The sequence below is a fragment of the Diceros bicornis genome, chromosome 4, assembly GCF_020826845.1.
Source record: "Diceros bicornis minor isolate mBicDic1 chromosome 4, mDicBic1.mat.cur, whole genome shotgun sequence".
In the NCBI taxonomy this organism is placed as follows: Eukaryota; Metazoa; Chordata; class Mammalia; order Perissodactyla; family Rhinocerotidae; genus Diceros; species Diceros bicornis.
In genome coordinates, this window is record NC_080743.1 from 34,873,902 (window position 1) to 34,889,881 (window position 15,980).

The 15,980-nt window shown below is 37.4% G+C and overlaps 1 protein-coding gene across 2 annotated transcripts in view; it reads right to left on the reverse strand.

Moving 5' to 3' along the window:
• The window catches only part of FRRS1 (ferric chelate reductase 1), a 53,924-nt gene that overhangs the window by 22,626 nt on the left and 15,318 nt on the right, over positions 1-15,980 (reverse strand). Inside the window, exons 6-8 of one of the 2 annotated variants that reach the window (XM_058538614.1) lie at positions 13,968-14,150; positions 6,750-6,848; positions 1,025-1,172 (exon numbers count right to left, since the gene is read on the reverse strand). In XM_058538614.1, coding sequence (XP_058394597.1) covers positions 1,025-1,172; positions 6,750-6,848; positions 13,968-14,150 — 430 coding nt within the window. The remainder of the gene's footprint in view (positions 1-1,024; positions 1,173-6,749; positions 6,849-13,967; positions 14,151-15,980) is intronic. The other variant, XM_058538615.1, reaches the window with a different exon arrangement.

Consider the following 15,980-nt stretch of genomic DNA (forward strand, 5'->3'; position numbering starts at 1 on the left):
AACACTGAGTAGATATTTTGTCCTGCTTCAAAACCTTTTGGGTCTCCACTTTACCTATAGTATAAAATCTAAACCACATGATAGAATAGACAAGGCTTTACGCAGTTTCCATGCATCACATTTCTGCTCTTCCTACGCCTTTATCCCATCCTCTAAACCTCCATTTTATAAGCCCATCTTCTCACTATTTTCAAAGGAGGCTTTAGTTTCAAAGTTTGGGGGCAGTATTATCTCCCAAGAGATGAGTCACTAAATACTACCTTGGCATTTCCTGCAGTTCTTCAAAATATCATTAGCCAAGATCTTAAACAAAATCTAATTATTCCTATTAATATGTGTTGCAATACTCACCAGGGTAGTCTTCTTACAGATAAACTAAACATTCCAACTCATAAAACTATCTTAGGCTGCACTTGGCGTCAGATTCACTCAGAAAGATGTGGGACAGGAAACCCAGCACATCTGCAGGGCGCCGTGAGGCATTCTCCTCTGGTGGGAGGTTCTCAGTAGTTTACTCAGCTGTCCAGGAGCTATTCTCTTCACCCCCTCTCCACCTCCCTGAAGAAAGCTCAGGTCCAAAGAGATGAGATTCATATTGGATAGGTTATCCCACAGGAGCCATATCTTTTGCAACAACTCCAAAGTCTCTGCTTAGGGCCTCTGCAAGGAATCTGCCAATGTCACAACACTCAGGGAAGCCCAAAGATATGGCTTCTTACCAGGTATTTATAGTTCTTCCTGGTCCAAATGCAGTTTGTCATCCAGAAGTCATTTTTATCATAAGTACGTTGCCTTATAACATAATTAACACAACTTTTATCTAGTTTCCAGGGAAACGAAGCTAGAAGGTCAACCAAAGTCAATTTGTCAAGCAAAAAATAGAAAACCTTTTTGATAACTCTTTACTCACAGTGTATATGTTAAAAATGAGCAATTACAGTGGTCTTTCCCAAAAAAGGGGGGGTGGGGGAAGGGAGAAGAGAGAGAAAAAAACTTGAAAGACAGTTTTTATCAATATACTTACCATCATCAGCTGCACCATCTGCTACAAATATGTAATAGCTTGTGTTTAGATCAAATCTATTCTTAACTGCAGGAAGGGTAATGTTTCTTCTGAAAGAACACTGCATAACACCATCCTCCAACCTCCAAGCCATATCCTCAAGAGTATCCTATAAACACACACAATGGGTCTTCTCAGCACTTTCCAAAGATTTGCTAAAAATAAGATATGATCAAAATCCTGACCCGCTCCATTTCCTTTCTCTAAGATCCTCTGTGCATGTTTTGTCTGCAGTGTCATTGTTTTTCTACTTCCTCTTTGAAGAGTACAAGAAATATTTTCTCCCAGTTTGTCTTTATCCCACTTGGCAAAAATATTATTTTTACTCTGAGTCAGAATCCAGCAATTCCTCTACCCAGGTTAGAGACTTTGGCAGATGTACTAACTCCATCTGGCCACTAACACACAATCAAAACACTGAAGAAACAATTAGCAAGTAGTACCCTAGCGGCCAAAATGCAACATGCAACTGGAGAGAAGTTCGAACCCCAAGGGAAAGCTATGCAGAGAACTTAACATGTCATTAGATGATAGCTACTGCTGGGTCAGAGCTCACTTGCTTGTTAATTGCCGTGTGAAAAAGACACTTCTCTACCAGAAATAGGCCACCTTTAGCACAGATGCCAACTAGGGGAACTTAAGACAACTGCCAAAGGCACTGAACCAGCCTCTGCCATATGTGCACCTCTTTCTCACTAGTCAAGAAATTCTCTGTGTGACTAATAGAAGCCTCTTTTTAAAAATCTGTCAGTAAAAGGGGCTGATGCTTTGACCATCTTAACAAACCATAAAATATTTTTTGTAAGATGCAACAAAAAGCATTTAAGTGATACAAGCAAGAATTCATATTTTACTAAAAGAGAAACCTATCTTGTGCTTTCTAAAGCACAGAAAATGGAAGATGTTATTCAAGGGGTACAGAGTTGTTACATAAGATGAATAAGTCTAGAGAGATCTAATGTACAGCATGATGACTATAATTAATAATACTGTACTGTATTCTGGAAATTTGCTAGGAGAGTGCTCTCACCCATACAAAAAAATGATAACTATGTGAGGAGGTGGATATATTAATTAGCTTCACTGTAGTAATCATTTCACTATGTATATGTATGTCAAAACATCATGTTGTACACCTTAAATATACATAATGTTTATTTTAAAAATATATATTATAAAAATAAAATAAAATGCAGAAAAGTTTCTCCCAGATTATTATAAGAGAAGAATGCTGTTGCCAGGCCCCTGCTTGGGCTCTGCTACTGTGGGTTTGGAAGCTGTTTTGCAGCACAGCCTTGCCACTGTCAGTCACATAGCCAGAAGGTAGACCAGCCAGGTGGAGGTTCCCAGAATTTTCACACATACCCTGGAGTCCATTACAGGGTGACTTCGCCTCATCAAATGAGAACAAATGGGACAAGAAACAAAGGAAATGCAAAAGAACCAGAAAATAAGTGACAAAACAGCAACATTCAACCCTCATATTTCAATAATTACCCTAAATGTAAATGGATTGAACTCTCCAATCAAAAGATACAGAGCGGCAGGATGGATTAAAAAGCAAGACCCAACAATATGCTGCCTTCAGGAAACACATCTTAGCACTAAAGACAAGCACAGGCTCAGAGTGAAAGGATGGAAGACAATACTCCAAGCTAATGGCAAACAAAAGAAAGCAGGTGTTGCCATACTCATATCAGACAAAGTAGACTTCAAGATAAAACAGGTTAAGAAAGACAAAGAAGGGAAATATATAATGATAAAAGGGACACTCCATCAAGAAGACATATCACTTATAAATATATATGCACCCAACATAGGAGCACCAATGTACATAAAACAACTATTAACAAACCTAAAAGGAGAAATCAACAACAACACAATAATAGTAGGGGATCTTAACACCCCACTTACAGCAATGGATAGATCATCCAGACAAAAAGTTAATAAAGAAATATTAGACTTAAATGAAAAACTGGACGAGATGGACCTAGTAGGCATATACAGAGCACTCCACCCAAAAACAGCTGACTACACATTCTTCTCAAGCGCGCATGGAACATTCTCTAGGATAGACCATATGTTGGGAAACAAAGCAAGCCTCAATAAATTTAAGAAGATTGAAATCATAACAAGCATCTTTTCAGACCATAAGGCTATGAAACTGGAAATGAACCAGGAAAAAAAAACTGGGAAAGTGACAAAAATGTGGAGATTAAACAACATGCTACTGAACAACCAATGGATCATTGATGAAATTAAAGGAGAAATCAAAAACTATCTGGAAACAAACGAAAATGATAACATGCCATATCAAACCATATGGGACGCAGCAAAAGCGGTCCTGAGAGGGAAACTCATAGCAATACAAGCCCACCTTAACAAACAAGAAAAAGCCCTAATAGGCAACCTTAAATTACACCTAACAGAACTAGAAAAAGAAGAACAAACAAAGCCCAAAGCCAGCAGAAGGAGAGAAATAATAAAAATCAGAGCAGAAATAAATGATATTGAGACCAAAAAAACAGTAGAAAGGATTAATGAAACAAAGAGTTGGTTCTTCGAGAAGATAAACAAAATAGACAAACCCTTAGCCAGGCTAACTAAGAAAAAAAGAGAAAAGGCTCAAGTAAATAAAATTAGAAATGAAAGAGGAGAAATTACAACGGATACCATGGAAATACAGAGGATTATAAGAGAATACTATGAGAAATTATATGCCAACAAATTGGACAATCTAGAAGAAATGGATAAATTCTTAGACTTATACAACCTCCCAAAATTGAACCAAGAAGAAATGGAGAATCTGAATAGACCAATCACAAGTAAAGAGATTGAAATAGTAATCAAAAACCTCCCAAAAAATAAAAGTCCAGGACCAGATGGCTTCTCCAGTGAATTTTACCAAACATTCAAAGAAGATTTAATACCCATCCTCCTCAAACTATTCCAAAAAATAGAGGAAGATGGAACACTTCCTGAATCATTCTATGAGGCCAACATCACCCTGATACCAAAACCAGACAAAGACAATACAAAGAAAGAAAATTACAGGCCAATATCGCTGATGAACATTGATGCAAAAATCCTCAACAAAATATTGGCAAACCGAATACAACAATATACTAAAAAGATCATACACCATGATCAAGTGGGATTTATACCAGAGACGCAGGGATGGTTCAACATCCGCAAATCAATCAACGTGATACATCACATCAACAAAACAAAGAATAAAAACCACATGATCATCTCAATAGACGCAGAGAAGGCATTTGACAAGATACAACATCCATTTATGATAAAAACTCTCAATAAAATGGGAATAGAAGGAAAGTACCTCAACATAATAAAGGCCATATATGACAAACCCACAGCTAACATCATACTCAACGGGGAAAGACTGAAAGCCATTCCTCTGAGAACAGGAACGAGGCAGGGCTGCCCACTCTCACCACTCCTGTTCAACATAGTACTGGAGGTTTTGGCCAGAGCAATTAGGCAAGAAAAAGGAATAAAAGGAATCCAAATAGGTAACGAAGAAGTGAAACTCTCACTATTTGCAGATGACATGATTGTATATATAGAAAACCCTAAAGAATCTGTTGGAAAACTGTTAGAAACAATCAACAACTACAGCAAAGTTGCAGGGTACAAAATCAATCTCCAAAAATCAGTTGCATTTCTATATGCTAATAATGAACTAACAGAAAGAGAGCTCAAAAAGATAATACCATTTACAATTGCATCAAAAAAAATAAAATACCTAGGAATAAATCTTACCAAGGAGGTGAAGGACCTATACAATGAGAACTACAAGACATTATTGAGGGAAATCTACGATGACATAAAGAAATGGAAAGATATCCCATGCACGTGGATTGGAAGAATAAACATAGTTAAAATGTCTATATTACCTAAAGCAATCTACAGATTCAATGCAATCCCAATCAGAATCCCAATGACATTCTTCACAGAAATAGAAAAAAGAATACTAAAATTTATATGGGGCAACAAAAGACCCCGAATAGCTAAAGAAATCCTAAAGAAAAAGAACAAAGCAGGAGGCATCACAATTCCTGACTTCAAAACATACTACAAAGCAATAGTAATCAAAACAGCATGGTACTGGTACAAAAACAGACACACAGATCAATGGAACAGAATTGAAAGCCCAGAAATAAAACCACACATATACGGACAGCTAATTTTCGACAAAGGTGCTAAGGACATGCAATGGAGAAAGGAAAGTCTCTTCAATAAATGGTGTTGGGAAAACTGGACATCCACATGCAAAAGAATGAAAGTGGACCATGTGCTATCGCCATTCACAAAAATTAACTCAAAATGGATCAAAGACCTGAAGGTGAGACCTGAAACTATAAAAGTCATAGAAGAAAATATAGGCAACACACTATTTGACATTGGGTTTAAAGGAATCTTTTCGGATGACATGCCTACCCAGACTAGGGAAACTAAAGAAAAAATAAACAAGTGGGACTTTATCAGACTAAAGAGCTTTTATAAGACAAATGAAATCAGAATCAAGATGAACAAACAACCAACCAGCTGGGAGAGAATATTTGCAAAACATACATCTGACAAGGGGTTGATCTCCATAATATATAAAGAACTCACACAATTGAACAACAAAAAAACAAACAACCCGATCAAAAAATGGGCAGAGGAAATGAACAGACACTTCTCCAAGGAAGATATACAGATGGCCAATAGGCACATGAAAAGATGCTCAACATCACTAATCATCAGGGAAATGCAAATCAAAACAACACTAAGATACCACCTCACGCCCGTTAGAATGGCTATAATCACCAAGACAAAAAACAACAAATGTTGGAGAGGATGTGGAGAAACAGGAACCCTCATACACAGCTGGTGGGAATGCAAATTGGTGCAGCCTCTATGGAAAACGGTATGGAGATTCCTCAAAGAATTAAAAATAGAGATGCCCTATGATCCAGCCATCCCACTACTGGGAATCTATCCAACGCACCTGAAATCAACAATCCAAAGAGGCTTATGCACCCCTATGTTCATTGCAGCATTATTCACCATAGCCAAGAAGTGGAAGCAACCTAAGTGTCCCTCGACTGATGATTGGATTAAGAAAATGTGGTATATATATACAATGGAATACTACTCAGCCATAAAAAAAGACAAAATCGTCCCATTTGCAACAACATGGATGGGCCTGGAGCGTATTATGTTAAGTGAAATAAGCCAGAAAGAGAAAGACAAACACTGTATGATCTCACTCATATGTGGAATATAAACCAACACATGGACAGAGAAAACTGGACTGTGGTTACCCGGGAAGTGGGGGTGGGGGGTGGGCACAAGGGGTGAAGGGAGTCATATATGGGGTGATGGACAAACAAAAATGTACAACCCAAAATTTCACAATGTTAGAAACCATTAAAATATCAATAAAAATCAAAAAAAAAAAAAAAAAGAAAGGAAAAAAAAAATAAAAAAATAAAATAAAATAAAATGCAGAAAAGTTTCTCCCAGATTATTATAAGAGAAGAATGCTGTTGCCAGGCCCCTGCTTGGGCTCTGCTACTGTGGGTTTGGAAGCTGTTTTGCAGCACAGCCTTGCCACTGTCAGTCACATAGCCAGAAGGTAGACCAGCCAGGTGGAGGTTCCCAGAATTTTCACACATACCCTGGAGTCCATTACAGGGTGACTTCGCCCCATCAAATGAGAAGGTTGTATGTACACAGTCTGCTCTTCACGAATACACAGATAAGCATCATCATCACCCTGAAAAACAATCATGAATAAGAAAAGTTCAAAGGAATTTCAATATTTTGTTTTTTTAAGTCTTTAATAAATAAAATAGCACTTGATGCTTTTATTTATTTATTTATTTTGGGGAGGAAGATCAGCCCTGATCTAACATCCATGCCAATCCTCCTCTTTTTGCTGAGGAAGACTGGCCCTGAGCCAACATCCGTGCCCATCTTCCTCCACTTTATGTGGGACGCTGCCACAGCATGGCCTGACAAATGGTGCGTCAGTCCACGCCTGGGATCCGAACCTGGGCCGCCAGCAGCAGAGCGTGCGCGCTTAACCACTATGCCACGGGGCTGGCCCAGCACTTGATGCTTTTAAAACATAATTTACCAACTCATTCTTAAATGACACTATGAATTCGAGAGAATTGGCTATCCAATTTATTAATTAAAAATAATTTTGTTATAATATAAAAGCAATACAATTTCAGCATAAAAAAATAGATTAAAATAGACATAACACATTTATATGCCCATAAACCCATCACCAATTGAACATCACTTTAAGGCTTTCATATATATTCATCCAAACCTATTTATATTTATGCCTATTTTTTCTCCCCAAATGGGAAAATATACAGTTTTGTCACCCTTTGTCACTGAACTTATCATAACATTGTTCCAGATATTTATTTGTAAATAAATATCTATGTCCCACAAATTTCCATAACTATAAATCCACTCCATTATATTGGGTTCTGGGGAGTAATTTTTAAGATGGAAGACACTGAAATCAAATATTGCTAATACTGTACACACGCAATAGATTTACTGTTACATATTGAGACCAAAATGTCTGAGCTCAAGGAGGCATTTTTTTGTCAGTATAATTTTCATCTATCCAGGGCCGGCCCCGTGGCTTAGCGGTTAGGTGCGCGCGCTCCGCTGCTGGCGGCCCGGGTTCGGATCCCGGGCGCGCACGGACGCGCTTCTCCGGCCACGCTGAGGCTGCGTCCCACATACAGCAACTAGAAGGATGTGCAGCTGTGACATGCAACTATCTACTGGGGCTTTGGGGGAAAAAATAAATAAATAAAATAAAATAAAAAAACACTTTGTTTAAAAAAAAAAAAATTTTTCATCTATCCTTTAGTCTCCAATATTTCTTAACTCTAAAAGTTAGACCTTATTTAAAGTGACTACCAGAGGGCAGACTGCATTTTCAAAGCACATTTAAGTGATGGTACAAATGAATAATCTGGATTTTAAGCTATCATGTATAGTTTTGGTTCTTTGACCTATTCTAAATTGTTCTCCATAAACTATCTAACAAGGTCTTTTATGTGCTTTAGTCACTAAACTCCTTACACAAGATCCAAGAAGTTATAATAAATTTTGCTATATATATCAATAAGATATTCGAAGATGTTTTAATTTTTTTTTAAAGTTCCACTTCCAAGAACTCTCAAGTATATAACCTTAGCAAAGCAATTATTCACTGTTACACATCTTATATTCAAATCAGAATTAGCCCAACTCAAGAAATTTGGAGTCATCATGATTTACACCAGGAATTGACAAACTATGCCACACAGACCAAATTCAGCTTGATGCCTGTTTTTCTACAGCCCAAAGGCTAAGAATAGTTTTTATTTGTATAAATGTTTTTTAAAAATTAGAAGAAGAATATTTCATGATGAGTAAAAATATATGAAACCCAAATTTTAGTGTCCATAAACAAAGTTTTATTGAAACACAGCCACACCTATTAATTTATAGATTTTCTATGGCTGCTTTAGCACTACAACAGAGTTCAGTAGTTGCAACAGAGACCATATGCCCACAAATTCTAAAGTAGTTACTATCGGACCATTACAGAAAAAGTTTACTGATCTCTGATTTAAACAAACAATTTGTGTTTTCTAGAATGTGTATCATCAATGAGGCATAAGAATTCTTTTGTTATTTAAAACAAATTTTTAATATAACAAAATGGTTGATTTTGAGGCAAACTAATGATAAGAAGTCAACTACCATACTAAATGATTGCAGGTAGACCTCTCAAATATTGGAGAGGATGACAGGGATGGAGAAGAGGTAACTCTCAATTCTCACCATGAAGGGTAAGAGAAAGTGCTATTACACTCTTAGGCTCCAGGTAGTTCTAGAAACCCAATTTTGGAGCATGGAATCACGCATGTAAGAAGTTCCACCAAACCCCTGAATTGGACTGAACCTCCTTCCCCAATTTGTTCCTCTTGCTTCAAGTATTTAGAATACACTCTGTGAAAAAACATTGTGAGGATACTGTGGGAGAAATAAAGATGACTAGACGGTTCTTACAATCAAAGACTGTTTTAATGGAGGAGACAGATGGTTGTAATAATACGTGAAATATGATAAAACAGAGACTTGGACAAAGAGCTATGGAAAGACAAATTATATAGGGCCAAAGGATTGAAAAGATTTATCAGAAAAGATAATAATTAACTAGGCCTTAGAGAATAAAAAATACTTATATGTGAATAAGGTAGAGCTGAGATTAAAGGAAAAGTTTTCCCAACTGAGGAACTTCCAGGACCAAAGATAAAGAAATACAAAAATATATGAAAATTTTAGGAAATCAGTAGTTTTGTTAGCTAGCACATATACAAAGTAAGGCCAGAAATACCAATAAAGATTTTGAAGAGTTTTGAAAGTCACGATAAAGAAAAAGAACATTTTTCTGTAACTACTAAATGTTCATCAAAGGTTTTGGGGAATAGGATTGAGATGATCTCAACCGTGGCTCGTTGAAAGACGAAATGGAGAAGAGCAATCATGGAGGCAGGAGAACTAGTGAGGATTACTGCAGTGGTCCAGAAAGAAGACAATAAAGGTAGAAGCCAAGTCAGAAATAGTGACAATGCAACAAAGAGAATGAAAGAAGCGTATCCAGGATAGAATCAAAAGTATCTGGAAGATCAGTAGCAGTGAACATATTAGCACTCAAATCTTGACTTCTAAATACTACTCCTATTAAAAGGAAACAGAGCTCGTTTGAGAAATGAGGAAATGCATGAAAGTATAAGATGAGTGGAAAACATCTTGTTACACCAGAAAACAAGGACATGCTCAAAAACTAATGGAGACACATCAAAAGAACGCAGAAACCAGCTTGAAGGGGCTGCCATTGGCCACATTCGGGTCAATATGAGCATCTATAAGAAGAATGATGGTAATAAACTATAACACAATAGACAAAAAGAATCTGTTCATCCATAGTGTTACTCCAAAAGGGGAGGAGAGATGCAGAGAAAAGAAAACTCTTCTTTTCAAAAGAATGCCAACTGATTCAGGGAAGGAACATCAACGAATGCTAAAGTCATTTGGTAAAATGTTATTGAGGAACAGAATATTCATACAGAGTCAAAGTATCACACCACAGATGACTTATTAATTAAAAAGATAAAATATACCTTCACAATGGAGAAATCTGACACATACCAGTGATCAAACAGAATCATCAATAATGGAACAATTTGGCATTATGCACCTCTTTAGATATGATGCACTGAGATAGAAACACATCCCTTATGTAGTATTTGTGCCAAAAATTTTAACCTGAATCTATTATACAAATTCTACATTCTACAAAATAATTGGCCTGAAAAAAAAAATCAAGAAAAAAGGTAGAGTAACTGTTCCAAAAGTAAAAGAGATTAAAGAGAGATAACAATTAAACACATTGAGTGATAAGTGACTGGATCTTGGATGAGAAATTTTTTTTAAAAAAAACAGCCATAAAGGACTTTATTGGGACAGCTGGAGAACTAGGACTATAGATTGAATATGGCATAAAATTATGTCGTTGTTAAGTTTTCTCAAAGTGCTATAGATATTATGGTAAATGTAGGAGAATGTCCTTGTTCTTAGGAGATACATGCCGAAAACTTTAGAGATAAAATGTCATGATATATCTACAACTTAACTTTCAAATAGTTCAAGAAAAAAATGTGTTTATATGCGCCTCATAAATCAGTCTATACGCACACACACACACACACAGAAAGAGAGAAAGAGAAAGTGGCAAACGTGGGTGAATGGGCTTACTGATGTTTGTTGTAGTATTCTTTCAACATTCATATAAGTTTAAAACTTTTCAAAACAAAAAGTTGGAGGTGGGTAGAAGGAAAAAGGACCTTAGAGGTGAATAAAAAGGAAAAGTCAAAGTCACAACCAAAATTTCCCTGAACACCAGAGAAGATGGTGGCAGCAATGAATGAGACAGTCTACAAAATTGCCCAGGACAGTATCTGAAACGAAGCAAGAAATCAATAATGGTAGCTACTTTTTTAATACTGTTGTTGATCCCCAAGAATGGGGAGCCTGGAGGACATTAGGAGGGAAGATAATAAGTTCAGTTTTATGGGTGATGGTTTGTGTTGTCCAAGAACACTCATCTGGATGAGACCAGCTGGCAGCTGGAAATCCCAATCTGGAGTACAAGAGAGGCCAGGACTGGGAACATTCTGGAATTTAAGCATTGACAAATTGTGTATAGAACAAGATAATACTGAGCAGGAGAAGGAAAAAAACAGAAGCTGATATAGTGTGTATACTTGATATACTTTATATCATTTAACAAAATATCTGAGGGGCCTTCCCGGTGGTGCAGCAGTTAAGTGTGCGCGCTCCACTTCAGCGGCCGGAGGGTTTGCAGGTTCGGATCCCAGGCGTGCACCGACACACCGCTTGTCAAGCCATGTTGTGGCGTCGTCCCACATAAAGTAGAGGAAGATGTGCACAGATGTTAGCCCAGGGCCAATCTTCCTCAGCAAAAAGGAGGATTGGCATTGGATGCTAGCTCAGGGCTGATCTTCCTCACACACACAAAAAAATATCTGAGATGGGGAAGATGTGTATACTTTGAAATTCAGTTAAAATTCAAACACTAGCACATCATTGTTAGCAAAAAATATGGACAACTATATTTTTCATCAATTTTAGTGATGAGGTCTAATACCAAAACAACTGCTAGCATTAATTTACAAGCCCAGTTGAAAAAAAAGGTATAATTTAGTTTATCTAATCAGTATTCATAACATCAGATATCTTAAGTATTTAAATTTACACTACATAGTGAAAAGAAATAGCAAGTCATAAAAATACCCTAAAAATTTAAAAATAACCAAAAATAGAAATAATCACTTTAAAAATATTTTTTGAGGATGATTTATTTTCCCCAATTTAGGCAGACAGGTGTACAGATTAATTTAATCATTAAATAGGATTGCTCTATAAATCAACTGCACCTGCATAATTAAATCTTTTTTATAAACATTTTTGATGAGTACTATACTAGAGACATAACATTTCTAAGTAAGATAAATATTATCTTGAATTAGAGATAAACACTTTTGTGCCTTCTATGCCTACAACTTAAAAGAGAAATAACTGGTCTACTTGTAGGGTCCTCATCACCACACTCAATGCAACAATAGTGTCTTTTCCACTTGCTGACAGATTTTATGTGATCGGAAAAGGAAATGTGTTAGTATTCTATTGCATGAAGTTTGGCTATAAAGTGACTGGAATGTTTTTTATTTAAGTGACTAGAACACATATCTAAGCGAGTACAGTACCTTAGACATGAACCCTAATGAAACTACACACTTACCCCAACAAGGCTACCTTTGTTAATCCTTGTCAGACTCATCTTAAGAATTTCCTTCACAGCCAGTTCCATCACATTCACACAACAATCACCACTACCACCATCTTTCCTTATTGCTTTGTAGTCAGATTTTATTTTTAACTTAGCCTCATTATCCACCTTATGCCCCAAACTTGGTTCATTTTTGCCAGAACTGAGAATACCCAAAAGAATATGCTAAAGGTCTGATGCCAATTACAAAAGGGAAATGAAAATGTTTTGAACAACTGCAGCATCATCTGGGCAAGTATAAAATTTCCCAGAAAAGCAACTTTAAAATGGAGTCATAATTTCTTATACGTATATTCTTAATGTCTTATATGGTATCTTGTATCTCAGAGGTTTAAGGTATATCCTTTGTTTAATGAAAAAGGATGACAAGTGCATTCTAGAACTATTTGGTAAAATACATAGGTCATATGAATACATTGTAACGTCATCCCCCCCAAAAAATTTACACTTGGCTTCCTGCAATACTTGCAATCAGTGTACAAGGACCAATGTGATCAGAGTGCACTTTTAGGGAAAACATGAGTTCTTCTATCACAGAACCTCAGAGTTCTTCTTCTTTTTTTCGAGATACAATTCCCTAAAGAAGTGATGTTAAGTTTAAAACCTGACAGGAAGAAAACTCTCAGGAAAAGACTCCTTGCCTTTGCTAATGTGGAAGTAAGAGACTGTCTCCATTTGGAGTAATCCCCGCCCCCCACTGCCAACTCTGCTTGAACAGGACTGACGCGTTCCCTGGCCACAATACCCTCTTCCTTGTTCCTGGAAAATCAGGATGCTAATGCCGCACTCTGCTTTTCCACACCACAGCACAAGGCTGCCACCTACAGAATCCTTTAATCCACTCAGCACTACCAAGGAGAGCAAGAATCAGTTTAAAACAAACGCTGCCTTCTGTAGATCTGACAAAGGAACCTACTGGTAAAGAATACATTTTTGCCTGGACATGCAAGGTTTAATTCTCTGTTTAGGAAAGGCACCAATGACTACCAAAAGGGGGAGACCAAGAGCAGCAACCCATGCGGTAGTTGCTGACCACGTGAGAAAACAACTATGATTTGAAAGGCTTCGCAAACTACATGAGATTTTATGCACAGCAATTTTCTTTTAACTGCACTTCCTGCTTTATCACAGAGAGATAGACAGACAGAGATGGACAGAAAGATAAAGTAGCAAATCCACTGGAAATAAAATAATTTTCCTAACTTTCCTTACGACAGACAGCCTGTTCTTAGAGGTATGTAATTGCCCAACTGTTAAAAACCTGAAACACTCAAAGCTGTTTAACTTAGAATCTGTTCTTAGTTTCTCCTTCCCTTCCCTTCCCATTCCCCGCTTCAGTACGATAATTCGACTCTGGAACAAACAGCTCAACTGCCATTGATTAGCCCTCACTCCAGTGATTCTCCTTTCATTACCATTATGTAAGTGCAAGATACAAACCATCCATCGGTCATGAGAAAATGCAAAGGATAAGTAGCCTTGACTGGGACCGCTCATTTCAACCATCACTGACTGGTCATCTCGTGTGAAGGACAAGAAAAAACAGGCACGCTCCTTCTCTGGGTCACAGCTCAATGGACTCCTAATACAGAACTTCTTGTTTCCACAGTCTGAAGCATTGAACTAGAAAAATGACGGGGGGGGGGGAAGTCTTAATTATCAAACAAGCAGTTCATTTCCAATGACAGAAGAGCCGCTACCCTGAAGTACAGGTTTTAACAAGAATACTTTTTCATAATAAGGATTCAAATAAGAGAACAAAAGACACGTCCCAAATTAGAAATGACCAGAGCAGTAGTCAGCTTGTGAACTTTTAAACTTAATTAATTTTAATTAAAATTTGGAAGACACAACACTAGTTGGACTGTAATTGTGCATGAGTATTAACAGTCCCTTTAATACACACAATATTTCACATTAATTATGTTCTGGAGCAAAGTTCCAGTAAATTTTGAGAAACTTCTCAGGGAATACTGAAGTCCACATTGACATTATTTTCTAAAAGGTATCCTCTAGTTTTCAGAGATGGAATTTTAAAAAGCAAACAAACCAACCCTTAGCAAGTTTTTATATTTAGACCCTGGACTCTGCTTCTAGAATTCAGGTTCAAATTTGATATTAAAATAATATAAGAAAAAATGGTTACTCCCATATATACTGCCACTCCAAGTAATAGTAATAATCTAGGTGGGGATAAAAAAGAATAATCTACTATGATTTAATTCAGAGCTTCTTGGCATGGCAAATAAGAGGAAGAGGTCAAAAAATGTCAGCTCTACAATTTGACAGAGCAAATGAGCAGTCATCTTGTTAGAATGGGCTGTGACAGTACATTTCAGCAAAGAGCTAAACATTACTTTATGTAAGCAGATTTAACGAGAACTGGATAGAAAAAACTCTTTTCTTCTTCTACTCTACCAATACTTCTGGCCCCAAATGTATGGGGAGTGTTTCCCACACTAAGCAATTCTGCAATTCTCTGCGGACACTGAGTGTCCTACAATTCAATTCCGTTCTGACACTGTCTACCTGAAGTTAGTGTCAGATCCCACAAGGTAAGGGCTCAGTCCCACAAGGCTGTCCCCATTTCAGATGCCAATCACAAGTCCCAGATTGTCACCTGTACTTCTGACTGATCAGCCATAAATTGGAGGTTCCTATGATCCCCTCCTCGGGCTTGATAATTTGCTAGGATGGCTCACAGAACTCAGGAAAACAGTTTACTTACTAGATTACGAATTTGTTATTATAAAAGGATACAATCCGCGAACAGCCAGATGAAAGAGATGCATAGGGGAAGGTATGTGGGAAGGGGTGCAAAGCTTCCATGACCTCTCTGAGGCACCACCTTCCCAGCACCTCCACGTGTTCAGCAACCTGGGAGCTCTCTAAATCCCATACTTTTGGGATTTTTATGGAGGCTTCATCACGTAGGCATGATCAATTATTAACTCAATTTTCAGCCTTTCTCTCCTCTCTGGAGAATAGGCAGTGGGGTGCTGTAAGTTCTAAGCTTCTAATCATGGCTTGGTCTTTCTGGTGACCGGGCCCCATCCAGGAGCCAAACAAGAGTCACCTCATTAGATCAAAAGATGCTCTGAGTGCTCTTATCACTTAGGAAAGAAATTCCAAGGGTTTTAGGAGCTCTGAGTCAGGAACCAGGGTCAAAGACCAAATATTAGCAGGAATGGGAGACAGAGACCAATGCACATATTTCTTATTATTTCACGGGACTTTAAAGTGAAATCACAGTAGAGTGAAGAGAATAAGCCACTAGGAATCAGAAAACTTGGGTTTTGGTCTCTGCTTTCTGCTTTAATCCATCACGTTTGCTAAAGCACTTATTCTCTCACGGTCCCTTTACCTTCAACTATACAACAGGGACTGAACGAAGTAGACCCTGAGTTCTCTTCTGGCTCTACAAACGCTATAATCCTATGATGCTGAATGAAC